Source organism: Ursus arctos, unplaced genomic scaffold (assembly GCF_023065955.2).
Source record: "Ursus arctos isolate Adak ecotype North America unplaced genomic scaffold, UrsArc2.0 scaffold_15, whole genome shotgun sequence".
Lineage (NCBI taxonomy): Eukaryota > Metazoa > Chordata > Mammalia > Carnivora > Ursidae > Ursus > Ursus arctos.
This window is the reverse complement of record NW_026622819.1, coordinates 55,827,797-55,853,784: the sequence shown is the minus strand read 5'-3', so window position 1 is coordinate 55,853,784 and position 25,988 is coordinate 55,827,797. Positions and strand designations below refer to the sequence as shown.

Sequence of the window (25,988 nt, the reverse complement as noted above, 5' to 3'; positions counted from 1 at the left end):
TAGCTGACAAATTTCCTTTACTTATTTTTGTATCCACATGATTGTAAAAAAGCAGATAGTGTTAAATGGCTATTTTTGGTAAAAACACACAGTGTTCAAACCTACGAAGGATTACATTCTTTGGACAGGTTTTATTCCCAGGATATCAAACGCCTTGGCCATAACAGCAGCTACTGCTTCACAAAGCAGCATACGCCACATGTTTACCTTCAACACTTGTCCTGAGAAAATAAAAAAAGAGAGAGATTAATTTGTCTTTTAAAAAAATCGTTACTGAAGAATCTTTGTTACTTCTGTATTTCACTGAAGATGAACAGCCTACCCCATCATGTTTTACAGCTTTAACTAGAATTACCTCCAGACTAAAAACTAAAGACAGACAATCCAAGAAAGAAAGGTGTTTCTGTTGAAGAAATCTATTTCTAATTATAAGGGGAAACAAGTTCTGCAATGATTTATCTTTCTTTTTAAACTCTTCAAGAGTTTTATCTAAGGGGGCAACTGTGTGGCTCAGTCGTTAAGCGTCTGCCTTCGGCTCAGGGCGTGATCCCGGCGTTATGGGATCGAGCCCCACATCAGGCTCCTCCGCTATGAGCCTGCTTCTTCCTCTCCCACTCCCCCTGCTTGTTGTGTTCCCTCTCTTGCTGGCTGTCTCTCTCTCTCTCTCTCTCAAATAAATAAAATCTTAAAAAAAAAAAAAAGAGTTTTATCTTAGACATCATGGTTTGATATAACTGTAAACTTTAATTCCAGGATAATGGTGAGATTATTTTTTCTAATAAAGTTTCAGTTCTTGGGCATGACCCTCAAAAACACCTATTTGCCCTACAACAAATTACATCAGTCTACTTCAATAACTATGTAACCTTATGCCTAGGAAAGAGAAGATACCAATTTTCTCCCAAAGGCAGTTTCCATTACCAAGAACTACCAAAGACTCATTCTGGGACCCTCAGTAACTCTGCTTTTGTTGGCAATGTCCTATTCCTCCTAATCCTCTTCCAATTGTTTTCTTTGGAGTCCTATGGTTCCATGCCATGAGCCTGAGGGTGGGGGAAACTCCTTTGGAAATGAGAATTCCATTTATGCTCTTATGAGATCTAGTTGAATTTTATCTGTTATATATGCTATGGACCAGTATATAACTGCTTGGGGAAAAAAAGGGAGGGAGGTGTTCCAGTAAGAAAACAAGTTGAAAACCATCTACATCCAATTCGAATAAATGCCTTGCTGGTGCCCCCCTCCCCATATCACCATTGAATGAGATACTGACCAGTTTGTCGATCTTTCTCCACACAGTAGCAGCTATCATAGAATTCTGTGAAAGTAGTTGCCAGCTCATAGATATAATCACAGAGAGTGTGGAGAAATAAGTCATCTAAAATCTTCTGGAGAATCTCAGGGAACCGTAAAATACACCGGCCTAGTTTCCATTCCTTCTCATGGTCCAAGATGATCTTGGTCTCTTGAGCAGCTTTCTGGAGCATCCCTTCATCGATATTAGCCAGACGTGCAATAGACCTAAGAAATAGGGCAACAGCCATCATTTTCTATGGTTATGCACATTCTTCTCCACTTAAGAGATAACGTAGTAAGAAATGACTGATGTAAACTGGAAATCCTATCAACTGATTCAAAATAAAACAACACTACGATTACCTGATTCTAGTGAAGGCATACAACAAGTAAGCAGCCGTGTTTCCTCTGTCATCCAGCATTTTGTCAAAGGAGAAGATGTAGTCATTCAACCGGTTATGAGAAAGATCAGCATATTTGATGCAGCCATAAGCAACAGATGTCTGAGCAGCCTTTAATTCCTCTGCTGTTAAGACCTTTGGGGTGGGGGGAAGAAACTTCACAGCTTATTGACCACTCCCTTTGTCCTGGTGTCTCAGGCTCAAGACAGGGATCAGGAGCATCTAATGGTTTTCCTTTATCAGTAAACTTTAATAAATATCAACACTGAGGGAACATGGGCCAATGTACAAAGAAAAGAATAATGAAAACAGAACTGATCAGCTCTGTATAACAAAGAGTGTTTCTATGAGAAACTTGATCTATAAAATATGAAGTGTTGGTTTGAATACTTTCCCCACAACGTATTCAGTAGATATGAAATAGAAAGCACTAATTATTGGGGCGCCTGGGTGGCACAACGGTTAAGCGTCTGCCTTCGGCTCAGGGCGTGATCCCGGCGTTCTGGGATCAAGCCCCACATCAGGCTCCTCTGATATGAGCCTGCTTCTTCCTCTCCCACTCCCCCTGCTTGTGTTCCCTCTCTCGCTGGCTGTCTCTATCTCTGTCGAATAAATAAATAAAATCTTAAAAAAACAAACAAACATACAAAAAAAAGAAAGCACTAATTATTATAGAAAGACAATTACCATATGATTTTGCTCATGTGGGACTTGAAAAACAAATGAACAGATTAAAAAAACAAACAAAAAAATCAGACTCACAAATATAGAGAACAAACTAACTGGCGGTTACCAGAAGGGAGGTGGATGCGGGGAATGTGTGAAACAGGTGAAAGGGATTAAGAGTACACTTATCTTGATGAGCACTGAGTATGTACAGACCTGCTGAATCACTATACTATACACCTGAAACTAATAACACTGTTAATTACATTGCAATTTAAAAAACAAAACACGGTGTCAAGAGTAGGAGACAAAACTCATGCATTGTTTTGTTAATATTTTGCCATGTATTCTGAAGCACTATCAGGCCACAAGTGATTAAGGTTCTGTTCTGGGCAGGATGAAGTAGCCTGCAGTATACCAAACCTTCTACCAAAAGCAGCTACTTAAAAGTTGGATAAACAGCTATATAAAGTTGGAAACAACTATACAGAGTCACCAGACAACACCAACACAAGCGAAGTTTGAGGGCCTATATATAATCTTTGGGAGAATGGAAACACAGAAGTTGACTGAGTTCCACATTTACCTGACCTTTCCCCCTAGGACACTGTCCAAATCACTATGTGGTGGACCAAATAGGGAACAAAAGCCAAGCAGAAAGAAGTGGTCTTACTGGGGTAAGAAGACAGAGTTGAGTTTGGGGCTGCCAAAGTAGTGAGGACAAAATCACCAAGAGGGAACCAGAGGAGTAAAAACCTCTGTGAACGCATTTCTTTAAAACCACTCCATGGCTGGCATTAACAAAGCAGGACTTCCCAAAAATCCAGCAGGAAAAAGCAAGTGGGTGGCTGAAGAACTGAGCAGATTTCAAAAGCTGTGTGAGGCTAGGGCATCCCAGCAGAAGCAAGGGGGAAGGGCACTACTGAATACCCTGGTGAAATCAGAAGGGCCGTATTTCACCAGTAAGACCCTCACCTAAGAGTAAAATTGAAATGCCTCATTCACCCCTAACAAAGCCCAAGACCAAGACTCACAGAATTAAGATAATCAGCTGGTATGCTATCCGCCAGAGGACGACTTAAATGGTTGTTCTGCAGAAGATGAAATTATACAGAACTTTTATAATTTTGCATTCACAACACCTAATATCCATTTTTAAAAAAAACCAGCTTAATAAAGCCAATATATGTGACTGAAAATCAAGGGAGAGGTTAGGTAGGGGGAAGATGGACAAGAAAAGAGAAACAAAAACAACAAAAGCAACTTTAAATCTGTAATTGCTTAAAATAAAGATACTGAAAAATACTAATTACAAAAGGAAAAAATATTAATTTCTTTACAGTGGAGAAAACTGTTTTGCTTTAACAAAGTGATCAAAATTAATCAACAAGCATTACTCTTATCAACATCACGTGCCTCCTGGAATGAAGTGAGGGCTCTAGAACTCATCTTGACAAGCTTGCGTAACTTGAATTACTTGTGAGGAAACACCAAGTCCAGCTGAGAGTCTACAAAAAGCTGACCAGTACCCTTCAAAAGTGTCAAGATCATGAAAGTCAAACAAAGAGCAGGGAACGACCCAGATTTAAAAACATTAAGGAGACATGACAACTAACTGCAACAGGTAACCCTGGATTGGGTCCTGGACTAGAAAAGGAACATTCATGAGACAAATGGTAAAACCTGAGTAAGGTCTGTAGACTAGTTACTCATCCTACATCAATGTTAGTGTCCTGATTCTGTAATTATGCTATGGCTACACAAGATACTGATATTTGGGGAAGCTAACACAGTAATTCTTTGTACTATTTTGTAATTTTTTTATATGTCTAAAATTATTTCAAAATGAAAAACTAAAAGAAAACTATAATTAAGGTGTTCAAAAAATTAGAGGGGGGCCTGTTGGTTAAGTGTCTGCCTTCGGCTTAGGTCATGATCCTGGAGTGCTGGGATTGAGCCCCAGGACTGAGCACTGCATCAGGCTCCCTACTACTCAGTGGGGAGTCTTGCTTCTCCCTCTCCCTCTGCTCTCCCCCCACCCTGCCTGTGCTTTCTCTCTCTCACTCTCTCTCTCAAATGAATAAATAAAATCTTAAAATTAGAGGAAAGGGACAAAACTGTAGAAAATATTCAAAAAGAAGCAGAAGGAGGGGAAAAAATGGGGGAGAAAAAAAGCAGAGGGGTGCCTGGGTGGCTCAGTTGGTTAAGCCTCTGCCTTCGGCTCAGGTCATGATCCCAGGGTCCTGGGATCAAGCCCGCATCAGGCTCCCTGATCAGTGGAGAAAGCCTGCTTCTCCCTCCTCTCTGCTCCTACTCTCTCTCAAATAAATAAAATCTTTAAAAAAAAAAGCAGAATGTGAGAGACATGTAGGACACAAAGTCAAAAATTCTAACACTGTACTCGGAATTTTGGAACGAACAGAATAGGGCAAAGATGCAATAATTTAAGAGCTATGGCTGAGAATTTTCCTAAACTAATGAAAGGACACAACTTACAGATAGAGGAAGCTCGGCTACTTCCCAAGCAGGATGAGTACACCTCCACCCCTCACCCGCAAAAACCCTCAAACCACACTTCGGCCTTTCTTAGTCAAAGTACTAAAACAAAGTCTACAAAAATAGTAAAAGTAGTCTAAGAAGAAGTCACCTTACCTTCAAAGGAGCAACAATGAGACAAGTTACATATATTCAAAGAAACTACAGAAGCTAGAAGACAATGGAACGCCACCTTTAAAATGCTGAAAGAACACTGCTCCGCTAGAATCTTATGCCCGATAAAAATACTGTTCAAAACGAAAGGCAATAAAGATGTTTTCAGACAAACAAATGCCAACAGAATTTATCACCAGCAGACCTGCACTACAAAAAAAAAAATACTAAAAGGAGATCTTCCAATGGAAGCAAAAACGCTTCAGGAACGAATGAAGTGCAGAGGAAAGGGTAAACATGTAAATATAAATGAGTATTGATGGTCTGCAACAAATAATGGTTAAAAGACTTGAAAAGATCCTTCATAAAAGATATATAAGTGGCCAATAAGCATTAAAGAAGGCAATCAACATCATGACTCATCAGGCAAACGCAATTTTTTTTTTTTTGAGAGGGAGCAAAAGAGCAAGCACGTGTGTATGTGGGGGGGAGGGGCAGAGGGAGAGAGAGAATCCTAAGCAGGCTCCGTGCTCTGCTCAGAGCCCAATCTCACTATCCTGAGGTCACGACTTGAGCCAAAATCAAGAGTCAGAGGCTTAACCTTATCTGAGCCACCTAGGCGCGCTGAGAAATACAAATTTTAACCACAGTAAGATGTCACTGCCTTCACCAGAAGACTGACAAATCCAGTGCTGGATAGACAGGGGCACCTGGAGTGATCATGTATTAGTGACAGGCGTGCACAATGGTTACAATACTGTCCTTGGCAATTTTTAATGAAGTTAAGCATAAGCCAACTCTAACCCTAAACCCAGCAATGATATTCCTAGATATATATCCCAAAGTAAAAGTGCATGTATCCATAAAAAGGCTTTAACAATGTTGAAATTAACATTTTGTTCATAACAACCAACAAACAGAAACAACCCTAACGTCCATCGACAGAATGGATGAACAAAATCCGGTATCTTCATACAACAGAACACTATTTTTAGCAATAAAAAGAAAGGAACTACTGGTATACCTAGAAAACAGCACCCTATTTTATGAAGTCCTAGAATAAATTAAAGTGACCCATGGTGACAGGAATTTTCTGGGTGGCTGGAGTTACCAGGCATACATATGTGTAAGAAATCATCATGTTTCACATTTTACTTCATGCAAATTGGCCAAATAAAAGAGCCAAAGCAGTTTTTACCATCATGCAGAGTAAACAGATTGGTTAGATGACCAATTTTCCACCTTTCATCTGATTGTGCTAGATGTGCCTAAGCCAGGACTAAAAGGAAGAACTACTCCGGAGATACCAGCTGTGGAGACTTGGCAACCACCTAGTAGAAGTAGAGAGAAAAGCTATTTTACATTTCATTCTGTTGGCAGTGGCAAGGGAGCAGGCGGGGACAACGTAGTCTCATGGCCTGCCTTCATGCTCTCTGGACTGTCAGTGATGTACCCGAACCAAACAAAAGGGCTTTCCCTCAAAGGACCTTCTTTTGTGTTTGGCTCTTTCATGTCAATATTCCATCCTACTCTATTTCTCTTTCTGTAACTGTACTGTTTATAGTAGTTACGTTCATTCCAAAATATCACCTGACTTACTGAAGAGTAAAAGACATGAGACCCCTTAAATCTCAATCCTTGACCATCCTATCTTAAAAAATGTTCTTCTTGTCAAGTTTTCTTCATTTTGCTTTCATTACTCAAATTCCACACAAATCTAACCAGTCCTTTTTCAGGGTGCCAAGAAAGCCCGTTATGCTGTAGCCTGCTCTGACAACAGAGTAGGTGTTGACTGCTAGGACTACTACTCTCCGAGTGCTCCCAGATACAAGAACTCAGCAGATGTAGACCCTACTGTAGGCCGGAGATCTAACCTCTTAATCTGAAAGAGTTTTGAATCCTTGGTCAAAGTAGTGACGAGACAGCGCCAACAAGAAGCAGTTACTATGCCACATTAACACAGGAGGAAACAACAACCTTTTTAACAGTCAAGAACTGTATTTTCAAACTAAATGCTTAGTAAGGAAACAAACTTACTGTGCAATAATTTCTGAGTAATATAAGCTTGTCCTAAGTGGAGTTGCTCCTCCTAACGCTCCCCAGTTCTCTTCATAAAAACAAAAATGAAAAAAATCACAACGCGACATACAGTACACAATATGCAAACGAGGCTTCGGATTACCTTGTCTCTTTCTTTTTCCTTCAATTTGTCCATGGATCGTTTTAGTCCTTCTTCCAGAAGGTCTATGAGGCGCACCGTTTCACCTGAACGGGTTTTAAACTTCTTCCTAAAAAAATTTAAGAGTCTCAATTAAGTAGCTTTTTAAACAGAACTTCTCACTTAGAGATCTTTGAAAATGAAGGTCTGACACTGCCTTATTCCAGCTGGCAACGAGGGAAGATGCCAAAGGAAAGAAAGAGAGGTACTTTTAATTATCTTTCATCTATAGCTCTCAACGCCAAGCTTTCTATGCTGTAGGCTCCTAATAGCATTCTCTTCATGCTGACCTATAATACATTCCCTAAAAGGAAAACAGAGACATTTGTTAATTTGTTTGTTTTCATGAATACAAAGTTTGGCTTACTTTGCCTTCTTTGAAAAATTAATAAAATACATGTTTTGCTCTTAAAACTGTTTGGGGACTAAGCAAATTCCTAATCGGAATCTCACTGGCACAACTCTAGATAATAATCCCACCTGCTGAGTGGTAACCAACTCTGGACACACAACAGAAATCAGCTGAAGAGCTTAAGAAAAGCAGGATGCCAGGTCTCCATTCATACCCACTGAAATCAGTCTCTGAGGATGAGGCAAAAGCACTGATAAGCACTGCTCTGGGCAACATTACTATTAAAAGCACTTCACAGGGGCGCCTGCATGGCTCAATGGGTTCAGCATCTGCCTTCAGCTCATACCATGATCCCAGGATCCTGGGATCGAGCCCCGCATCAGGCTCCCTGCTCTGCGGGGAGCCTGCTTCTCCCTCCTTCCCTGCTTCTGCTCTCTCTTGCTATCTCTCTCTCAAAGAAATAGTCTTAAAAGAAAAAAAAGCAGCATTTCACAAAAATTAGATTTTCCTGGGACCCTGGTTGGCTCAATAGGTAGAGCATGTGATTTTTTTTCTTCTTTAAAGAGTTCTTTATCTGTTCATTATTTTTTAAGATTTTATTTATTTATTTGACAGGTGAGGGGGAGGGTGAGAGAGAGAGAGAGAGAGTGAGCGCACAGGCAGGCGGAGCAGCAGGCAGAGGGAGAAGGAGAAGCAGGCTCCCCACAGAGCAGGGAGCTTGACGTAGGGCTAGATCCCAGGACCCTGGGATCATGACTTGAGATGAAGGTAGATGCTTAACTGAATGAGCCACGCAGGCGCACCGAGCATGTGATTCTTGATCTCAGGGTCATGAGTTCAAGCCCCATGTTGGGCAGATTACTTTTTTTTAAAACTAGATTTTACCTATTAAACAGAAGTTAGCACAACACTGAGTTTATAATTTTCTTTTCTTAGTTAAAAATTATTTGGGGTGCTGGCTGGCTCAGTCAGTACAATGTGTGACTCTTGATCTCAGGGTTGTGAGTTCAAGCCCCACATTGGCTACAAAAAATTACTTAAAAATAAAACCTTAAAACATTTTCAATGCAATAACGGTACAAGAGAAGCATGCTTTTCTAACCAACACAAAGCCTACCAAAATAATCAAGATACTTCCTATTAAAGTTGTATTTTCAGAGTTACCTTAGAAAGGATCTTCTTGCCGTTTATCACTGACTTAAAACTCCTTTATTACCCACCCCCTGAATACATTAAATACTTCTGTGGCTTTCTTATGACATCCCCTAAGTAGTAGTGTTCAGCAACCTTCAAATCTTCTGCCTGATAAAATGTTACCCATCGTAAAGCTAGCCAAAATGCTAAGGGGGAAAAAAAATGCTAAAGGAGGCCTTCCCTAATGTTGTCTCTATAAAAATTGGTCTTTTCTGTTATCCGCACCTGCCCTGAATTTTTGTGCATTTTTTTTGGTGTTAGTTGATTCCTCGGACCAGTGGTTCTATTATGAGGGACCCATATCTGAATATCAGAAGTTTAAAAAAAAAATACCTAATACCTACTTTAGAACCTAATATGTCAGTAACTCCCCTGGTGGGGCCTGGCATGTATAGTTTTAACAGGCTCCCCAGGAAACTGCTCCCCTTCAAGGAAAAGGTCATGTTCCATTACTTTTCTGTATACACTGGAGCACCCAGCCAATGCCATGCACAGGTGCTCAATAATCAGGGGCCCAAGGAATAAGAGGAAGATGATTAAAGGGTAAACTAGTTATTATAAAAAACTTTAAAACAGAAAATTTCAGGGCACCTGGGTGGCTCATTCAGTTAAGTGTCTGACTCTTGATTTCGGCTCATCAGGTCATGATCTCAGGGTTATGGGCCTGAGCTCTGTCAGGTTCCACACTGGGCGGGCAGTCTGCTTGAGGTTCTTTCCCTCTCCCTCTGGCCCTCCCCCCTGCTCATGTGTTCTCTCTCTCTAAATAGATAAATCTTGAAAAATAAACAGAAAATTTCACTAAGAGACAGCAGAACCTGAGCATTTTAATGTACATATTTAAAATATGGTAAGCTGCCACTGATTAACTATCATTAAAATTATTTTTCTTTAATGATGTATGGTCACTAACATATCATAATTAAAAAATTATCTTTCTTCAAGTGGCCTAGGATGCCATAATTACATGATGCTGAATAAAGAAATACGAAACAACAAATCAAGGAAAAAAATCCCTTAGCATTACATGATCAACAAATTAAATGCCAACATATGAATACTGGTGATAAATGTAGATATAAAAGTAAATCTGATAATTTCACCCAATTGTCAGAATCATCATCTGAACATGAGTCCAAAAAACGAACAGTTAAGAAACTTAAGAAAATATAGGCAATACTCAACTCATTGGTTACTTTTCAAGCACTTTCTTAGGACAACCATGGACACCAAAATAAGGACCTAGTGTTTTTTGATTCCAAAAAAAGTGCAGCTCTATAGAAGAGTCCTATAATATAGAAGTGTTTGATATTGATTCCAACAAGGCCTGTGATTTCCATATAATCTGTATCTAAAATAATACCTTGACCCACCTACCCGGACTTTTACAATGCTTAATTAAGGCGTTTGTAACATTGGCTAACCAAGCATCTTGAGCAACTTCATATAGTTTTTAAAACCATTACCACCTTTGAGAGATATTTGGGCTGTATCACTAAGTCTAAAATGCCAAGGTTTTTGTTTTTTTTTAAAGATTTTATTTATTTATTCAACAGAGATAGAGACAGCCAGCGAGAGAGGGAACACAAGCAGGGGGAGTGGGAGAGGAAGAAGCAGGCTCCCAGCAGAGGAGCCTGATGTGGGGCTCGATCCTATAACGTCGGGATCATGCCCTGAGCCACCCAGGCGCCCCAAATGCCAAGGTTTTAAGACACACGATGATTAAAAAGCTAAGTGATCCTAAGACACCATTAAATGCAAGATGCTAAAAATTTTGTGCCTTTGAACTGATGAATACTCTCTCTATATATTTGTTTATATTTACCTTTTATTTCATCAACATTGAACAGAATGTAGGGAAATGACTGGAAAATAGAAAAGCTGGAAATATATTAACACTTAGGTCTCAGGGCACCTGGGTGGCTCTGCCAGTTAAGCATCTACCTTTGGCTCAGGTCATGATCTCAGGGTCCTGGGACAGAGCCCTGCACTGGGCCTCCCACTCAGGAGGGAGTCTGCTTCTCTCTCTGCCCCTCCCCACCACTCACTCTCTCACTCTCTCAAATAAATAAAAATAACAAACATGTAGGTCTCAAACTTCATGTTTTTGAGGTAAACATAAAAATAAAAGCTGTGAATTTTAAAACTTAATTGGAATCTCAATAAATGTATACCTGTTGACCATGTGTTCAACTGTGAAGGAAAAAAAACAGACATTTACAAAATGCTTGAAATATACTGTTGAGTATTTTATTTGAAATCTGAGAAGGTAACTATGATAGACTTTACAATTTAAAACTTTACGAATGGAAACTCTCTTAAAAATCTATTAAGTCTACCTCATTCAACTTTGTCCAAATCTCACTAAAAGGCTACATTCTCTAGCAGTGATAAGATATGGGTATAAAAAGCCTCAGCTGGCTTCGCCATTACCACATATACAGACCAGAGAAAATTGCCCATTTTAATTCTACTATGGTATCAAGTGAAATGTAGCCTCTTCCAAAGAAATCTGGGGGTCGGATATGTTATTAACACTCAGACTTTCCAGACTTACTTGTCTTCCCCCAGCACCACACCAAATCCAGCATGAGACACTCGTGTTACTTTAGGGTCATACCAACCAGCCATTTGAGCAGCACCAAATATTGTCTGGAAGTGCACAGACTGCAAAGAAACAAATAGAAAATTACTCGCTAAGCTTTCTAATAACAAAAAAAGTGACTTAAAACTGTGCTTAGGGATAAAGATTTGTAAAGTCTACTCACAAATCTTAGAAGGCAAGCATAATTATAAAAACTCTTCTTTATACCAAAAACGAGAGAGTAAGAGAACTGTTGTACCTTCTATGTCCAAAGGTTTTTAAAGTGGCTGAATTAAGAGTAGGTTCATGTGCAATAATACCAATTACATTTTGGGTCCACAACCACCTTTTCAGATAGGAAGGGTCACTGATGCTTATGGAAATAAGCTGAAAAGCTGGGAAGTATTGGAATGGGACCAAATCCAAATGCTGTTTTTCCTCTTATGTTCCACTACAGTTGTGAATTTTAGTCTTTGGGAAGATTTATAGTCTTCCAGTGCTAAATGCCACAAACCCCACCATACTGTCTCAGCTCCAAACAGATAATGTAACATAAACAAATCTACAAACTCACTTGTCCATTATCCACCACATAGATAATCATATCTGCTTTTTCCTCAAATAGTCTTTGTTTAAGAGCAGCCAGGTCAGATGTATCATAGGTATAACCTCCGTCTGATTTTACTATGGTTAATGGTATAGAACATCCCGGGACAAACACAATCTTTCTGCCGTCATCCACTTGCACAAATCCTAGGAAAGAAATCTTTATTAATAATGTTAAAAGAACCCTGAAGGAATATAAAAGATGAGCCATTAGAAGATATTTAGTAGAGAGCTCAAGAAAGCACACTATTTCCCCTGCGCTATGACCTACTATGAGTCTTGGAAAATAGCTATTGTCAAGGTTGTCTGGGCACCCATGATGTTCTCAGGGCACAGGTGAAATATCCTGGCAGTTTTCTGGATTCACACTATACTTGGCTCCCAAATTCTTTATAAAACACCTTACAGGGCCCCTGGGTGGCTCAGTCGGTTGAGCACCTGTCTCTTGGTTTCAGCTCTGATTATGATCTCAGGGTCCTAGGATTGAGCACTACATTGGGCTCTGCGCTCAGTGCAGTCTGCTCGTCCCTCTCCCTCTGCTCCCTCCCCCCCCAACTCTCCCTCTCTCTCATAAATAAAAATAAAATCTTAAAAAACACCTTACTGGAGCCCACCTACTCAAAGGCACAGAAAACGGAAATCCATGCTGTTTTCAAGTTAGAGCCATATATTTCCTCTTGGGAAAAGATGCACTTTCTATCTCTGCCTCCTGAAATGTACTGAAAGGAAGTAAAAACTGTAGCAGGGTCCAGGAAACAAACCTGGTAGGTTAGTGGAAATGATAAGTGGAAAGAAAAAATAAAATCATGTTCATATATTCACAATGAAAAAGGCAAAATTCTTTGATGCAATAAGGGACAAGAACATGATGACAATAACAAAGCTATATTTGATCGCTACTACGTACGACATTTCATTAAGTCTGAGATCCAACCTTCACAATAACTCTATGCAGCAAATATACTATTAGTATTGCTTTCTTACAGCTCAGCAATCTGAGGCTTGGTAAAGCAAAGGCAGTATAAAATCATAGTTAAAAACAAGTTCTGAATGTGGAGAAAGCGGAACCCTCTTCCACTGTAGGCGGGGAATGTAAACTAGTGCAACCCCGCTGGAGAACAGTATGGAGGTTAAAATGTTAAAAATAGAACGATCCTGTGATCCAGCAATTGCATTATTAGGTATTTACCCAAAGAATACAAAAATACAGATTCCAAGGGAAACATGCACCCAGATGCTTATAGCAGCAGTATCAACAATAGCCAAACTATGGAGAGCCCAAATGTCCGAGTGATGAATCGATAACGATGTGGCATAAAAATAGAATGGAATATTACTCAGTCACCAAGAAGAAAGAAATCTTGCCATTTGCAATGATGCAGATGGAACTAGAGGATATTATGCTAAATGAAATAAGTCAGAGAAAGACAAATACCATATGATATCACTCATATGTGGAATTTAAAAAAACAAATGAACATATAGGAAGGGGGGCAAGAAAAAAAGGAGAGGGAAGTAAACTATAAGAGACTCTTAACAATAGAAAACAAACTGAGGGTTGATGGAGGGAGGGGGTGGTGAATGGGCTAGATGGGTGATAGGTATTAAGGAGGGCACTTACGACGAGCACTGGGTGTTGTATTTAAGTATTTAAGTAATGAATCACTGAATTGTACTCCAGAAACCGATACTGCACTGTGTTAACTACCAAAAATTAAAAAAAAAAAAAAAAAAAAAAAAAAAAAAAAAAAAAAAAGCTGAGGCTAGACTGCTTAAGTTTGATTCTCAGACTTGTTATTAGCTATATGACCTTGGCAAGTTACTAATTTCTCTGTGTTTCCTTCTCATCATTAAAAAAATCCCTAAATATTTATTATCTTAAACATATAATTCCCAGGCCACAGATTATGATTGATAAATACCAATTCCCATTCAAGGAACCAGGCTTTCTTGGAGATATAAGGTTAGCTAATTCTAGATCTGAGGTAGGAAATGTGCAAAATCATCTTAGAATGTTGTGCACCTGAAAGCAAGTAAACTATCAAAGACTACAGACTATAGCAGTCAAGAAAGAGACAAAAAACAAGAAAGCCAATTTGAGGAACCTACCTTTAGCCAAAAATGGGACAGTGAGAATTAAAAAGTGTAATAAAAGGAAAATGATTAAAAATATAAAATATATTAAATCTTGTTTATAGTAACGCTAAAGACCTCTCAGTTGAATCTGGAAGATGCTAAGAAAGTAATTTATTATCCTGAAATTGATGAATCACACATTTATACTGGCTGTCTTTTGTGAACTGTACTTCAGGATAACCTGAAATAATTATGTGGCGATGTTTGGCACAGGAGAACTCCAGGTAACAAAGAAGGAACAACAGAACACTCTCATTTCCCAACCTCTAATGAAGTAATGGATTAAAGTCATGATCATCAGTAGCTGCTAAAAACAATAGGGGAAGGCCTAACAGGAAAATCTGTGGATAGATCAGGCTGACACCTGCACCTACTAAACCATCTTAACATAAAGAAAGCCAACCAGACATCGCTGGACCGCTCGCAAATAAACACAAGACAAAAAAGAAACCACAAACCATAATTTAAATCAAGCCACTTCAGAAAATACAGATGGAGGAAAAGTGAAATAATACCATGTGGGAAATTGTTATTCTTCAATAACAAAAGAGAAAAGAAGGGGGTGGGGAAAGACCCTATGGATTTACATAATTCTTAAGATATACTATATGTAATGTACAGACTGAAAAAAACTATTAAAAAAGATTATAATATTCTCTTCACTTCTGCCTATGTTTGAAAATTTCCATAATGAAAAGCTTAAAAAAAAAGTAGAATGCCTACCTTTATCTTCGAATTCCTTTACTATGTCATTCATCCTGTCTTGATAGAAGGATTCTCCCCTCTCTATTAAAGAGATGTCCAATGCGCCATAGATTCTATTAAACTCTAGGGAAAAGAGTCACCAAATTAAAGAGAATATGTAAGAATTTAAACAAATAGGAGACATGCATCTTACATTAAAAGAAATTTATTATTTAACTGCAACATTTTAGGGGCGCCTGGGTGGCTCAGTTGGTTAAGTGTCTGCCTTCGGCTCAGGTCATGATGCCAGGATCCTGGGATCAAGCCCCGCATCAGGCTCCCTACTCAGAGGGGAGCCTGCTTCTCCCCCTTCCTCTCCAGCTTCCCCTTGCTTGTGCTCTGTCAAATAAGTAAAATCTTACAAAACAAAACAAAACAAACCCCCCAAAACTGCAACATTAGAATTTATTTAAGTAGGCTCCATGCTTAAAAATACAATACAGAACATTTTATACATACTGCCATTTTGAAAATGTGCAAATACAGTAAGACATTCATTAAAATATTAATAGTCAGTGAAACTATTTTTTTTCTTTTTCCCTGGTCATATCTGCTTTTTTTTTCCCCTACAAGCAACAGGTGCTTCTTGTCTAACTTAGAAATGTTATCCTTAAAAAATGTAAATGAAAAGAAAAATGACCAGGCCTTTCCTATTTGGAGATCAAATACTTTTAAAAATTTCTTATAATTTCTTCTAAATTGTATTATTTATCTGTCTAGCTGTGCATTGGTGATGCAATATTACCTATGGTAGCATTATAAAACATTTTAACAAACTAGTAGTGCAAAACAGCCATTGTTAGCCCTCTTTTTTCAAAGATTTATTAGCTATTCTTATCCACTTATTCTTCAAAGTAACCTTTAAAATTACGTTTGAAAACCTGAAATTGTCATATCCTGTTGTCTATTTCTCTTTACTCTGGTCTTACACATTTCTAAATAAATTTATTCTAATGTGTTTTATAGCTTTGGTTGCTACTATGAATAGGATTTTCCGTCTTTCTTTTCCAAACTAAAACAATGTGTTTGGGAGTTGAATTTTTTTCCCACGTAATTTTTCCTGGTAAAATTTGCACTTGACTATCTTAATAAACTTTCTTAATAGTTGTTTCAGTGTCAGAAAATATTTTTTTAAAAACTCTACTTGCCAGTCATTCAAAGTTTAACATGTCATTAAAGATCAACTGAGTAAAGACCCAAGGAAACTACATGCAATAATATTTCTTGGATGAATGAGTGAAGCCCAGACACTCACCTTGGCGGGAAACATCACAGATAAGCTTCCAAGCTTTTATAATATCTGGATTTTTACTTTGGAGCAGAACTACACACTGGTATGCCCGCTTCTTAAATTCCTCCTCGGTATCAAATCTCTTCTTGGATTCCTGTGTTTAAGAGAAAAAAGAAAAATGTAATGTTTGGAAAAAAAGCCAACCTTTTATTTCTAGATAAAGAATTTATTCATTTCTTTTTATTTTTTTAAAGATTTTATTTATTTATTTGACAGTGAGAGACAGTGACAGAGGGAACACAAGCAGGGGGAGTGGGAGAGGGAGAAGCAGGCTTCCTGTTGAGCAGGGAGCCTGATGCGTGGCTCGATCCCAGAACGCTGGGATCGTGACCTGAGCCAAAGGCAGACGCTTAATGACTGAGCCACCCAGGCGCCCCAGAATTTATTCATTTCTAAAGCAGAAAGTAAACACACAGAAAAAAAAAAAACCCAAAAGTGAGGAAAGTGAAAATTTACAACACCAGTACAAAAAACAGAACAGGTGCTCTCGTCTCAATAGTTAATAACTAGTTATAAATGAATGTGCCAAAGAACCCTATTACTTCTTTTGAAATCATTTTTCTTGCAAATACCAAATTCTCACCACAGTGCTACCTACACTTTTCCAATTCACAAAAATCTTCTTCACCCCAATGGTTTAAGAGTAATAAAGAACAACTAACAGGTAAGGACTGAATTTTCTGTGCTTCATCTTCCATTCTGGATATGGTCCTGGATGAATAATTAATTTTTTGTAATTAAAAATAAAATTGTTTTCATTGTTTATCTATTTTGAAAGTAGCACATGCTTACTGCAAAAAAAGAAAAAATATATATTGTTAATCCTACCCCAACCTAACCAGGGATAACGTTTTCCTGCATTAATTCTCGACATTTCCCTGCAAATACACACCTATGTGTTTTAACAAAAACTGGAATATATGGTTTTTCTTTTACTATTTTTTAAATCTAGTAAAGTATTATAAACCCTTTCTAGCATTAACAGATCTGCTTTATTATATTCAAAGCACAGAATTCCAACAGACTGTAACATTACTTATATAATTGACCAGTCTCACAACAGTAAACATAGTTTTCAATTTTTTCACTAGAAAATACTTACCAAGACAAACCCCCAAAAAACAGTAACAATAAGAAAAAGACACACAAATGTTTACTTTTTAATGCTGTAATCCTATTCTTGGGAAGTTGTCTATCAAAAGGAGATAATTTTTAAAATAGAAAAAACTTATATGTACAAAGTTGTTTAACGAATGGATAAAACCATTCCAAAAATGTGGGGGAAAAAAAACCAACAATGGGATTAACATAAACTTCAATACATCAATCCAACAAAACAATGTGCAGCCAAACCATACAGTAACATGAAAGTTGATAATGAAATGTTAAATACAATACAAAAATTATATTTTAATCACAAGCACTGTAATAAAGATTTGTATATGGATGTCGCAAAGTGAAAGTTGACCACAGTGATTAACTTTAAATTACAGTTTATAGTACATTGGTCTTTTAAAAACTATTCTTACATATACTGTAACATTTTCAAGGTATAAAAAATTGAAAAGAACATCAAAAAAATTTTTAAGTACTAAAATGTCTCTTGATCAACAAACTCCTAAATTCACTTAATAATGGGTAATACGGTAGAGTTCAATTTAACATACACCAATTAAAAATGCAAAGATGCTGTGTTAGGGGGCAGAGAGTTTAGTTTTAACCCCACAGTAGCTTCAAATACCATTCTGAACTCCGTAAAGAAAACTAATTATCATGAACGGTAAATACACAAATATGATAATAATAAATGGTATCTAACCTTATAAAAGGCCTGAAGATCCCCAACAGGAGGTGAAACTGTTAGGTAATCTGGAAATTTATCTTGCAGGTGCGCGATGAGCATGCCAAACTGGGTCCCCCAGTCTCCTACATGGTTTAATCTAATGCCAATCAGAAGACAAAGTCATTTAAAAAGGACAAACATGCTGAAATCAGACGAACTACATTCCACTATGAAGCACTAACATTTAAGTGCCAGTACATCACATTTAGCGACATCTTGTTCACTCAGCTGTCTCCTCAACTGGTCTGCAAGCTCCGAGAGAGGCAAGGACAACGTCTGGACGTTTAGGAATGTTTACCCACTGGGGCACCTGGGTGGCTCAGTAGGTTAAGCGTCTGCCTTTGGCTCAGGTCATGATCCCGGAGTTCTGGGATCGCAGAGCCGTCTGCTTCTCCCTCTGGGCCTCCCCCCAACTTGTGTTCTCTCTCTCTCTCTCAAATAAATAAAATCTTAAAAAAAACCCAAACTTAAAATGTATACCACTGAGAGTCTGCACATAACAGGCCTCCAGGATTTGTGGTCAATGAAGTTACTAACAGTGGACTATGATCTGTTTATTGTGTAGTTAACGGAGACACAGGTGAACCAATGTTGATCATTACAACTTTATGAAAATTTTTTTCAACCAATTATCTAAGTGTGATCTGAGAACCAATGTCAGTGGACAAAATTCTTCAAAATGCATCAATCCAACCACTTTACACCCCTTACTGGTTTTTTTTTTTTTTTTTTTAAGATTTTATTTATTTATTTGACAGAGAGAGACACAGCCAGCGAGAGAGGGAACACAAGCAGGGGGAGTGGGAGAGGAAGAAGCAGGCTCCCAGCAGAGGAGCCTGATGCAGGGCTCGATCCCAGAACTCCGGGATCACATCCTGAGCCTAAGGCAGACGCTTAACCGCTGTGCCACCCAGGCGCCCCTACACCCCTTACTGTTTAATCACAAACCACCAGATCATCTCTTAACTGGATTATAAGAATAGCCTTCTAACCTACGGTTCTGCCTTCTTTACCTAGTTTCTTCACAGAAGCCAGACTAATCCTTAATTAGATTACATTACACTGCTCCTGCTAATTAAGACTTTCCAATAGCTTCCCATCACACTTAAGAATAAAATTCCAATTTCCTACCATGGCCTACAGGCCCAGCATAATCTCTTTCCTTTCCCCCCACCCCCCAGTAGAATATAACCCCATGGATACAGAAAGACTCAAGAAATGTTTGCGGAACGAATGGGGGACTTTTTCCTTTGTTCCACCCCCAGACAGTCTAAAAGGTATCAGTTCAGAGAAGCCCAGGACATAATTTATTTAAAAAGCCCACTGGACGATTAGAAGCAGAACCATACTTAAGAATCACTGATTTAGTCAAAGATTCTTTCTCAAGCAACATTTTCCATTTTCTATAGAAATTTCTAAAGGCAAGAGCACATACCTTAGCACGTCATATCCTGCAAATTCAAAGAGGCGGCACATACTCTCTCCTATGATAGTTGACCTGAGATGGCCTACATGCATCTCCTTCGCTATGTTGGGAGAGGAGAAGTCAACTACAACCTGAGACAGAGAGACAGAAAAAGTTTGACAATATTGTACTTTCATTATGTAAAGTGACAAACATAGGTACAAAGGCAATTATGTTACAATATAAATTTGTGTCAAAGTAACACTGTGTACATCTTAAATTTGCATGTTACGTCAATACCTTCAATTAAAAAATTTTTAAAGGGGTATAGACATTTCTGCTAACATTCATTAATAACATTTAAAAATAAACTCAGACTTAAATGACATCTTAGGCTGTAATTCAAGTGTGTTAGATTTCTGGTGAATCTACTTGTTCATTAAGTGAGAAAGAATCAAATTTGTTTATACAAATAATCTATCCTCTATTTCAGCCGAAGCTTATAAGTATCAGCTGGCTACCTCAAATGCCTTCTGGAATAAAGTGAAAAGAAAAACCATATAATAAGCAAGACCCAGGCGAAATGCTATTTCAGTTATGTTCGTCATCTCAAATACTAATGATTAAATCTCAATATAAAAAGTGACCTTCAGTCCCCTCACATCCCTTGTCATACAGTTCTAAGGTGTTAATACGTCATTGCAAACTGTGCATATACCTTTTTATTCTCTCCAAGGGCGGGTAGTTTAACACCGTTCACCAGGAGATTGGTCAACTGCTGTGATACAAAGTCCTTTCTTAAGTGGACATTAATAAAACCTAATCAACAGTAAGAGAAGAGAAAAAAAATCAGATAGTTTCCTATCTTAGAAGATTGCTCACTTCCAAAGACTTTCTCAATTTCAGTTTTGCCGGCTCCAGAGTGCTGATCTGGCCCTGGCAAAACTCAACGACTCCACCACCACCTGAGGTCCTCTTGTTAACGCCTTCTTCCAGTATCTATTTCAAACATTACCTCTCTCTTGAAGCTTTCTACTTAATCCTGGGCCCCTTCACTCTCAGTATACGATTTGTTGGTGGCCCTTTCATCACAGATTTATCTGCCATTATCCACCTTCTTTTTGCTAATGAAAAACTGAGTCACAGGGAGGTGAAATAACATGTCCAAGATCAGGCAGCTCAGTCTAGACTAAAACCTCAGTTTCGTAACGCTCAACCCAAGGTGTTTTCACCACCTTATTCAGTATACTAGTTTAAACCTACATTTATATATTATATGGTTCTTTTTTATTTCAAAAAGGACCCAACATCAATACAACTGCTTAAGAAGGGTAACACTGTCATACCAGGGCCGGCAATTTCAACTTTTTCAACACATTCATTGTCTGGGAGGTGTCTGGTAATGTTTTCAGCAATTTCTCTTGGATTAACTTTCTGTTCCTTGGTTTTGAGGATCTATAACACAACGTAAAATGATTCATTACAAAACGGCGTCCAGCAAGTTACTCAGAAATACACAACTGATAAAGCATGAGACGCATCTGACATTAAGACGCATCAAGAGGCAGAAGTGAAGAAGTTCAATGACCTTGTAGACGGACAGACTAAAACATCAAGCATCAACAGTGCCAAGAGGAAAACAGAAGTGCCCAAACCACATGATCTCCATTTCAAAATGAGCTGCCACACATTATCTAGAACATTTTTATGATGATTTAAAATCTTTAGTTATGATGCTGGTTTCCAGGATATTTATATTTGGTTTTCAAATCATGAAGTGTGCAATATTCAGGCTTGGGTAATAAAAATAGTACCCTTATAACCTTATCCACAAACATATTATACAAGCAGCTATTAAAACTGGGGAATTCTGGGACACCTGGGTGGCTCAACTGGTGAGGGGGCTCCATGCTCAGTGAGCTCGGGCTCCATGCTCAGTGAGCATGGAGTCTGCTTGTCCCTCTCTCTCGGCTCTTCCCTCCCCCAGCTTCTCTCACTCTTGAATAATTAAATAAAAATTAAAAAATGTGGGCGCCTGGGTGGCTCAGCCATTTAAGCGTCTGCCTTCAGCTCAGGTCACGATCCCTGGGTCTTGGGATCAAGTCCTGCATTGGGCTCTCTGCTCAGCGGGGAGTCTGCTTCTCCCTCTGCCCCTCGCCCTCTGCTCATGCTCGCTCATCCACTCTCTCTTTCTTAAATAAATTTTAAAAATAAATTAAAAAATGTAACTCGAAATGGTTCTTTTTAAAAAAAGGGGGGGGAATCCCTGTAACTGAAAATGAAATACATAAGCCCACCTCAGAGATACCACAGCTGCATCACATATGTAATAGGGACACTGGCTGGTAAATGGCTAACTTGTAATCTCTCACCTTTCAACACTCATCAATAACACACAGCAATCAAGGACACAGTAAGAGGGAAGTACCAAGAGTTCAACTACCACCCTTAAATACTGAAAATACATATAAAATTTGAATATTCAAACTTGTGTTTTAAAATTAAAAACATACTTCCCCTTTTCTTAAGTTTTTCAGAACTCTGGAAAATGTTCTTTTCATTGAGAATACAATTTGCTACTATTTACATAAAAAGTAATGATGATGATTAATGCTTAAGAAAATCAAATCGCCAAGAATGCTTTATAATAATACAATCACCTGAGAGATACCCATAGCACTATTACACTGATAGTCCCCAAACTTGGGCTGTTGACTTGGTGTCACTATCAGAGGAGGATTTTCCAAATCTGGATATGCAGCCTTAATGGCACAACCAAAGACTTCTTGCAGTCGACTATTGATGTTAATCATATTTTTAGTTGGTCTGGTTCTTTCTGCTTGAAGACTCTGAGAAAAGAATGAAAATGTCAACAAAATATTAAATTATCATACAAACTATTCCCAAATATTTTGAGAAAGTGTCAAATGTCTTGAGAAGGTAACACACCAAAAGGTAACCTACATTGTGCAATGCTCTTCTGTCTGGGACATGCTGAGAAACCTAATAGGACAACCATCCAGTAAGTGTTTCTAAGTCAGAGCATGTGACCAAAGTGACCCAGGGAAAGAAGGTAGGGTGAAGGAATGAGTGTCCCACAGAGTATTTTATTCATCTATGACTTGTTGTTTTCTGTTGCTTGTGTACCTCGTGTAAGCTACTGTTTCTCAGTAGGGCAAAGTATTTGTGAAAGAACCAACGTGCTCCCCCATTACACTGACAACATTCTGTCATTTACGCATTACAGCTAATATGCTTTATGGAAACGTGTATTAAAATGCACTGTATTTGGGGCGCCTGGCTGGCTCAGTCTGTAGAGCATAGGACTCTTGATCTTGGGGTTGTAAGTTCGAGCCCCACGCTGGGTGCAGAGATTACTTAAAATCTTAAAATAATAAACTGTACTTCTTTTGTGTTTTTCCTCATACCCTCTACCACACATAAGACATCTAATAAAACTTCTGCATTAAAATAAATACAGAAATGAATACAAATAAGGGCAGAATAAATGAGGTAATCAGAAAGGTGAGGTATTTTGGGGGAAGACTCCAAGGAAAAGAAATGCTATTTTAGAAGACTCAAAGACAAAGTTATTTCAAGCAGAATAGATCCCAAGTACGTGACAAAAAGACTTCATGGGAGTGGGGTGGGCAGAGTCTAGGATAAATAAATGGAGTCAGCTTTGGAAAAAAGAATATAACGCCAGTGCAGCCTGGCTGGAAGTAGTATACACATGTTGGAGAACAATTATGGGAGTGAGGTCATCCTCCAGGATGTGTCATCAGCAGACTTGAAAGGCAGGCCAAGAAATTAAAACCTTCACTAAAACAAGCTCAGTTTTTTGACAAAACTGATAAACACTGTTAGATTATAAGGTTATTAAATAATAAATACAAGCTTCATGGGGGAAAAAAGTTCTAAAATATTAAGTGGAAAAAAACCAAATATGACACTATGAAATATAAAATTGTAAAATAAACTCAGAGCAGCGAAGGACTGTGGTATATTCTGTAAGATTTTCTTTTGATAGAGGCAATTTTTTAAAATTCAAAAAATGTTTTTTTTTAAAAAAGGGACCAGCATAAATGGTCTCAAAAGAAATGTCTCAACCTTATTTGAAGCCTACTTCAAGCTGGTCAAATATTCAGCATGATCAAACATTTCAAGGGGTCCTGAAAGAACACGGCTACACCAACTTCTCCATTACTCGCACCAACAAATTAGTCCTCAAATATTTAGCATGATCAAACATTTCAAGGGGCCCTGAAAGAACAAGGCTACCCCAACTTCTCCATTACTCGCACCAACAAATTAGTCCTAACTAGTCTAAGGCAGGGGAAAAGATAGGGTTTCTTTCCTCATGTCTCTGTATTCCTCAGGGTATACTTTCTGAATCTTTGATAACAAAAGTTTCCTAAAAGATACAATAACTCAAATTACAGAATGAAAAACCCAGAATACTTACCTTTCGAAGGATATTCAGTCGATACTTTAATTTTAAATTTTCTTCTCGCAACTGCTCCAAATTTGGAGAAGCTTCTAAACAGCCGCAGTTTTTTAACCGATCAATTTCAGCAGTCAGAGACTTAATCTCTTTTTCCTAAGAAGGAAAAGACACTTTGTTCAGTCCACTTATGATTGACAACTTCCGTAACGTGATGAATTGTACCATAAACTTATTCTTTTCCTGTCTCCAACAGGGCATGGCAGAGGTGATGGGAATGAAGGGCCTTCCCTTTGATAAGCTGTGATTTTCCCTCCTTGAGGCTTTTGATTACATCAGCATATTATCCTTTTGTATGAAAGAATTAAGTGTTTATGTTGGAGGAGAGGAACAAGCGTGTTAAGCACATAATAGGATAAGCCTTATATTCTGTTTCTTTGGTCTCAGTAAACCACTCTGATTTAGTGAGAGTATCAGTTAAGTTCAAGAGTTAACAACCTGACTTAACTCCCAAATCTTAGGACTTGGGGCTCTTTTAAAAAGGAAATGCCTCCTGTCACATTTAATATATCTCAAGTGCCTTTTGCCCTTTCTTAGACAAAATGACTTCCCAATTTTTCCCTAGTTTCCATTGTCTCAGATCCTAGACCAGGTTTACTTTAATATCTAAAACTAAAAACATGCCAACTCAGAAGAAAATAAAGCTTCCAACCTAACAATTACTACGGGGGAGATTCCTCACCTGAAATTTGAGAATGTTTACCAGAAGACAGCTACAGCAAAAACAGGTTGCCATAAGTAAGCAACGAGCTTCTATTATGTTCCACACACAGCTAAACATTTTCCAGAAATTATCTCTATAATTCTTTATCACAACCCAATGATAAGGTACTTATACCCCCACACTGATAAAGAACATATGGCTCAACAACAGAAAGAACCTGCCATTTTACTTGATGAACTCGTATTTTGTGATTGCTGATTTAGTATAAAGCAGTTCCCCTAATATAAGTACTTAAACCACTTTCTTATTACCCCTCCCTACCTGAGCACAAAAGGTAATAGAAATGTCTCACTTTCACTTTTGTAAGATGTGACTGTTCCCCCAGGAATACTGACAGTGGAGGGCAAATGAACTACTGTATGGGCTTTTTAGATTCCTCTTGCTCAGTATCAACGGAGAGAACGGCTGAGCTGCGAACCAGGACCCAGGCTCCTGCTCTTATCCCACTTCCCTCTCTGCCTGACCCCCCGCATCCCGAGAGAGCACGTGTGCGTGCGGGGAAGGAGAGGCACAGTGGAGAAAGTCTGTACGGAACACGCAAAGCTCCGGCGCACCAAAGACGCTGGTCTGGGGGGGGCTCTAATAGAGGGCAAGGACCTCTACACGGGGGATGCTGGTTTGGAAGGCTGACGATCATTGTCATATGGGCCGTGTTAGGATAGGTTCTTCCTCTCCCACCCCGGAGGGGCATTTCTGGTAGGGTGTTCGCTTCCGAGGTAGCACAGGCCCGGTTCTCGGGACAACAGCTGCCCGCGCCTGGGGGGACCAGGCGGTCACCGCCTCCCTGCCGCTGTCCCGATGCTGCTCGGGCAGGAGGCACACCCTAGTCCTTCCCCTCCCAGCCTTTTCACTGGTCCCATGTGGTCCTACCTGCTGCAACAGCCTCGCCGAGCACTGAGCCACCAAACCTTCCATCCTCCCGTCAGCGACTTAACACTTCAAGTGTCCGGAAGCGGAAACGACCAGCCCCTCCCGGAAGCGGAAACCCTCCTTCCCGCGCCGCCTGCTCCTGTCGACTGTGTGCCGCCACCTCTGCTGCCACCTGGCGGGATTCTGGCGACACTGCGGGAAGAACCGCACCCCGGGAGATGTTGGCTGCTGCCTTTGGACTCTGATGGTGGGGCCGGAGCAGAGAAATTGAGGGGAATCGGACAAGAGCTGCTCTGTGCTTGGACTGACTTGGACAAAGACACCTACCTAGGGCCTCTGTCTCTCAAGGTCTTCAGTTTGCCCCTCTGTGAATTGGTCACATAATTAACAAAATCCATTCATTTATTCAACAGGCGTTTATTATGCACATTAATATGGAGGATGCTATTCTAGGCACTAGAACACAAGCCGAAAATAAGACAGACAAGGTCCCCAAGAGATATGCTAG

At 39.0% G+C, this 25,988-nt stretch overlaps 1 protein-coding gene across 1 annotated transcript; it reads right to left on the bottom strand.

The window, feature by feature from the left end:
• Window positions 1-25,598, bottom strand: RARS1 (arginyl-tRNA synthetase 1). Its single transcript, XM_026510937.4, has 15 exons — window positions 25,481-25,598; window positions 23,848-23,982; window positions 22,043-22,231; window positions 20,729-20,837; window positions 20,101-20,201; window positions 19,413-19,534; window positions 17,954-18,074; window positions 16,099-16,228; window positions 14,823-14,927; window positions 11,932-12,110; window positions 11,331-11,440; window positions 7,195-7,300; window positions 1,660-1,832; window positions 1,274-1,521; window positions 1-221 (listed from the first exon to the last, which is right to left on the bottom strand). Exons 1-15 carry the CDS (start codon window positions 25,523-25,525, stop codon window positions 112-114), a joined length of 1,983 nt encoding a protein of 660 aa, XP_026366722.2. The 5' UTR covers window positions 25,526-25,598; the 3' UTR covers window positions 1-111.
• Between the last annotated feature and the right edge of the window lie 390 nt (window positions 25,599-25,988).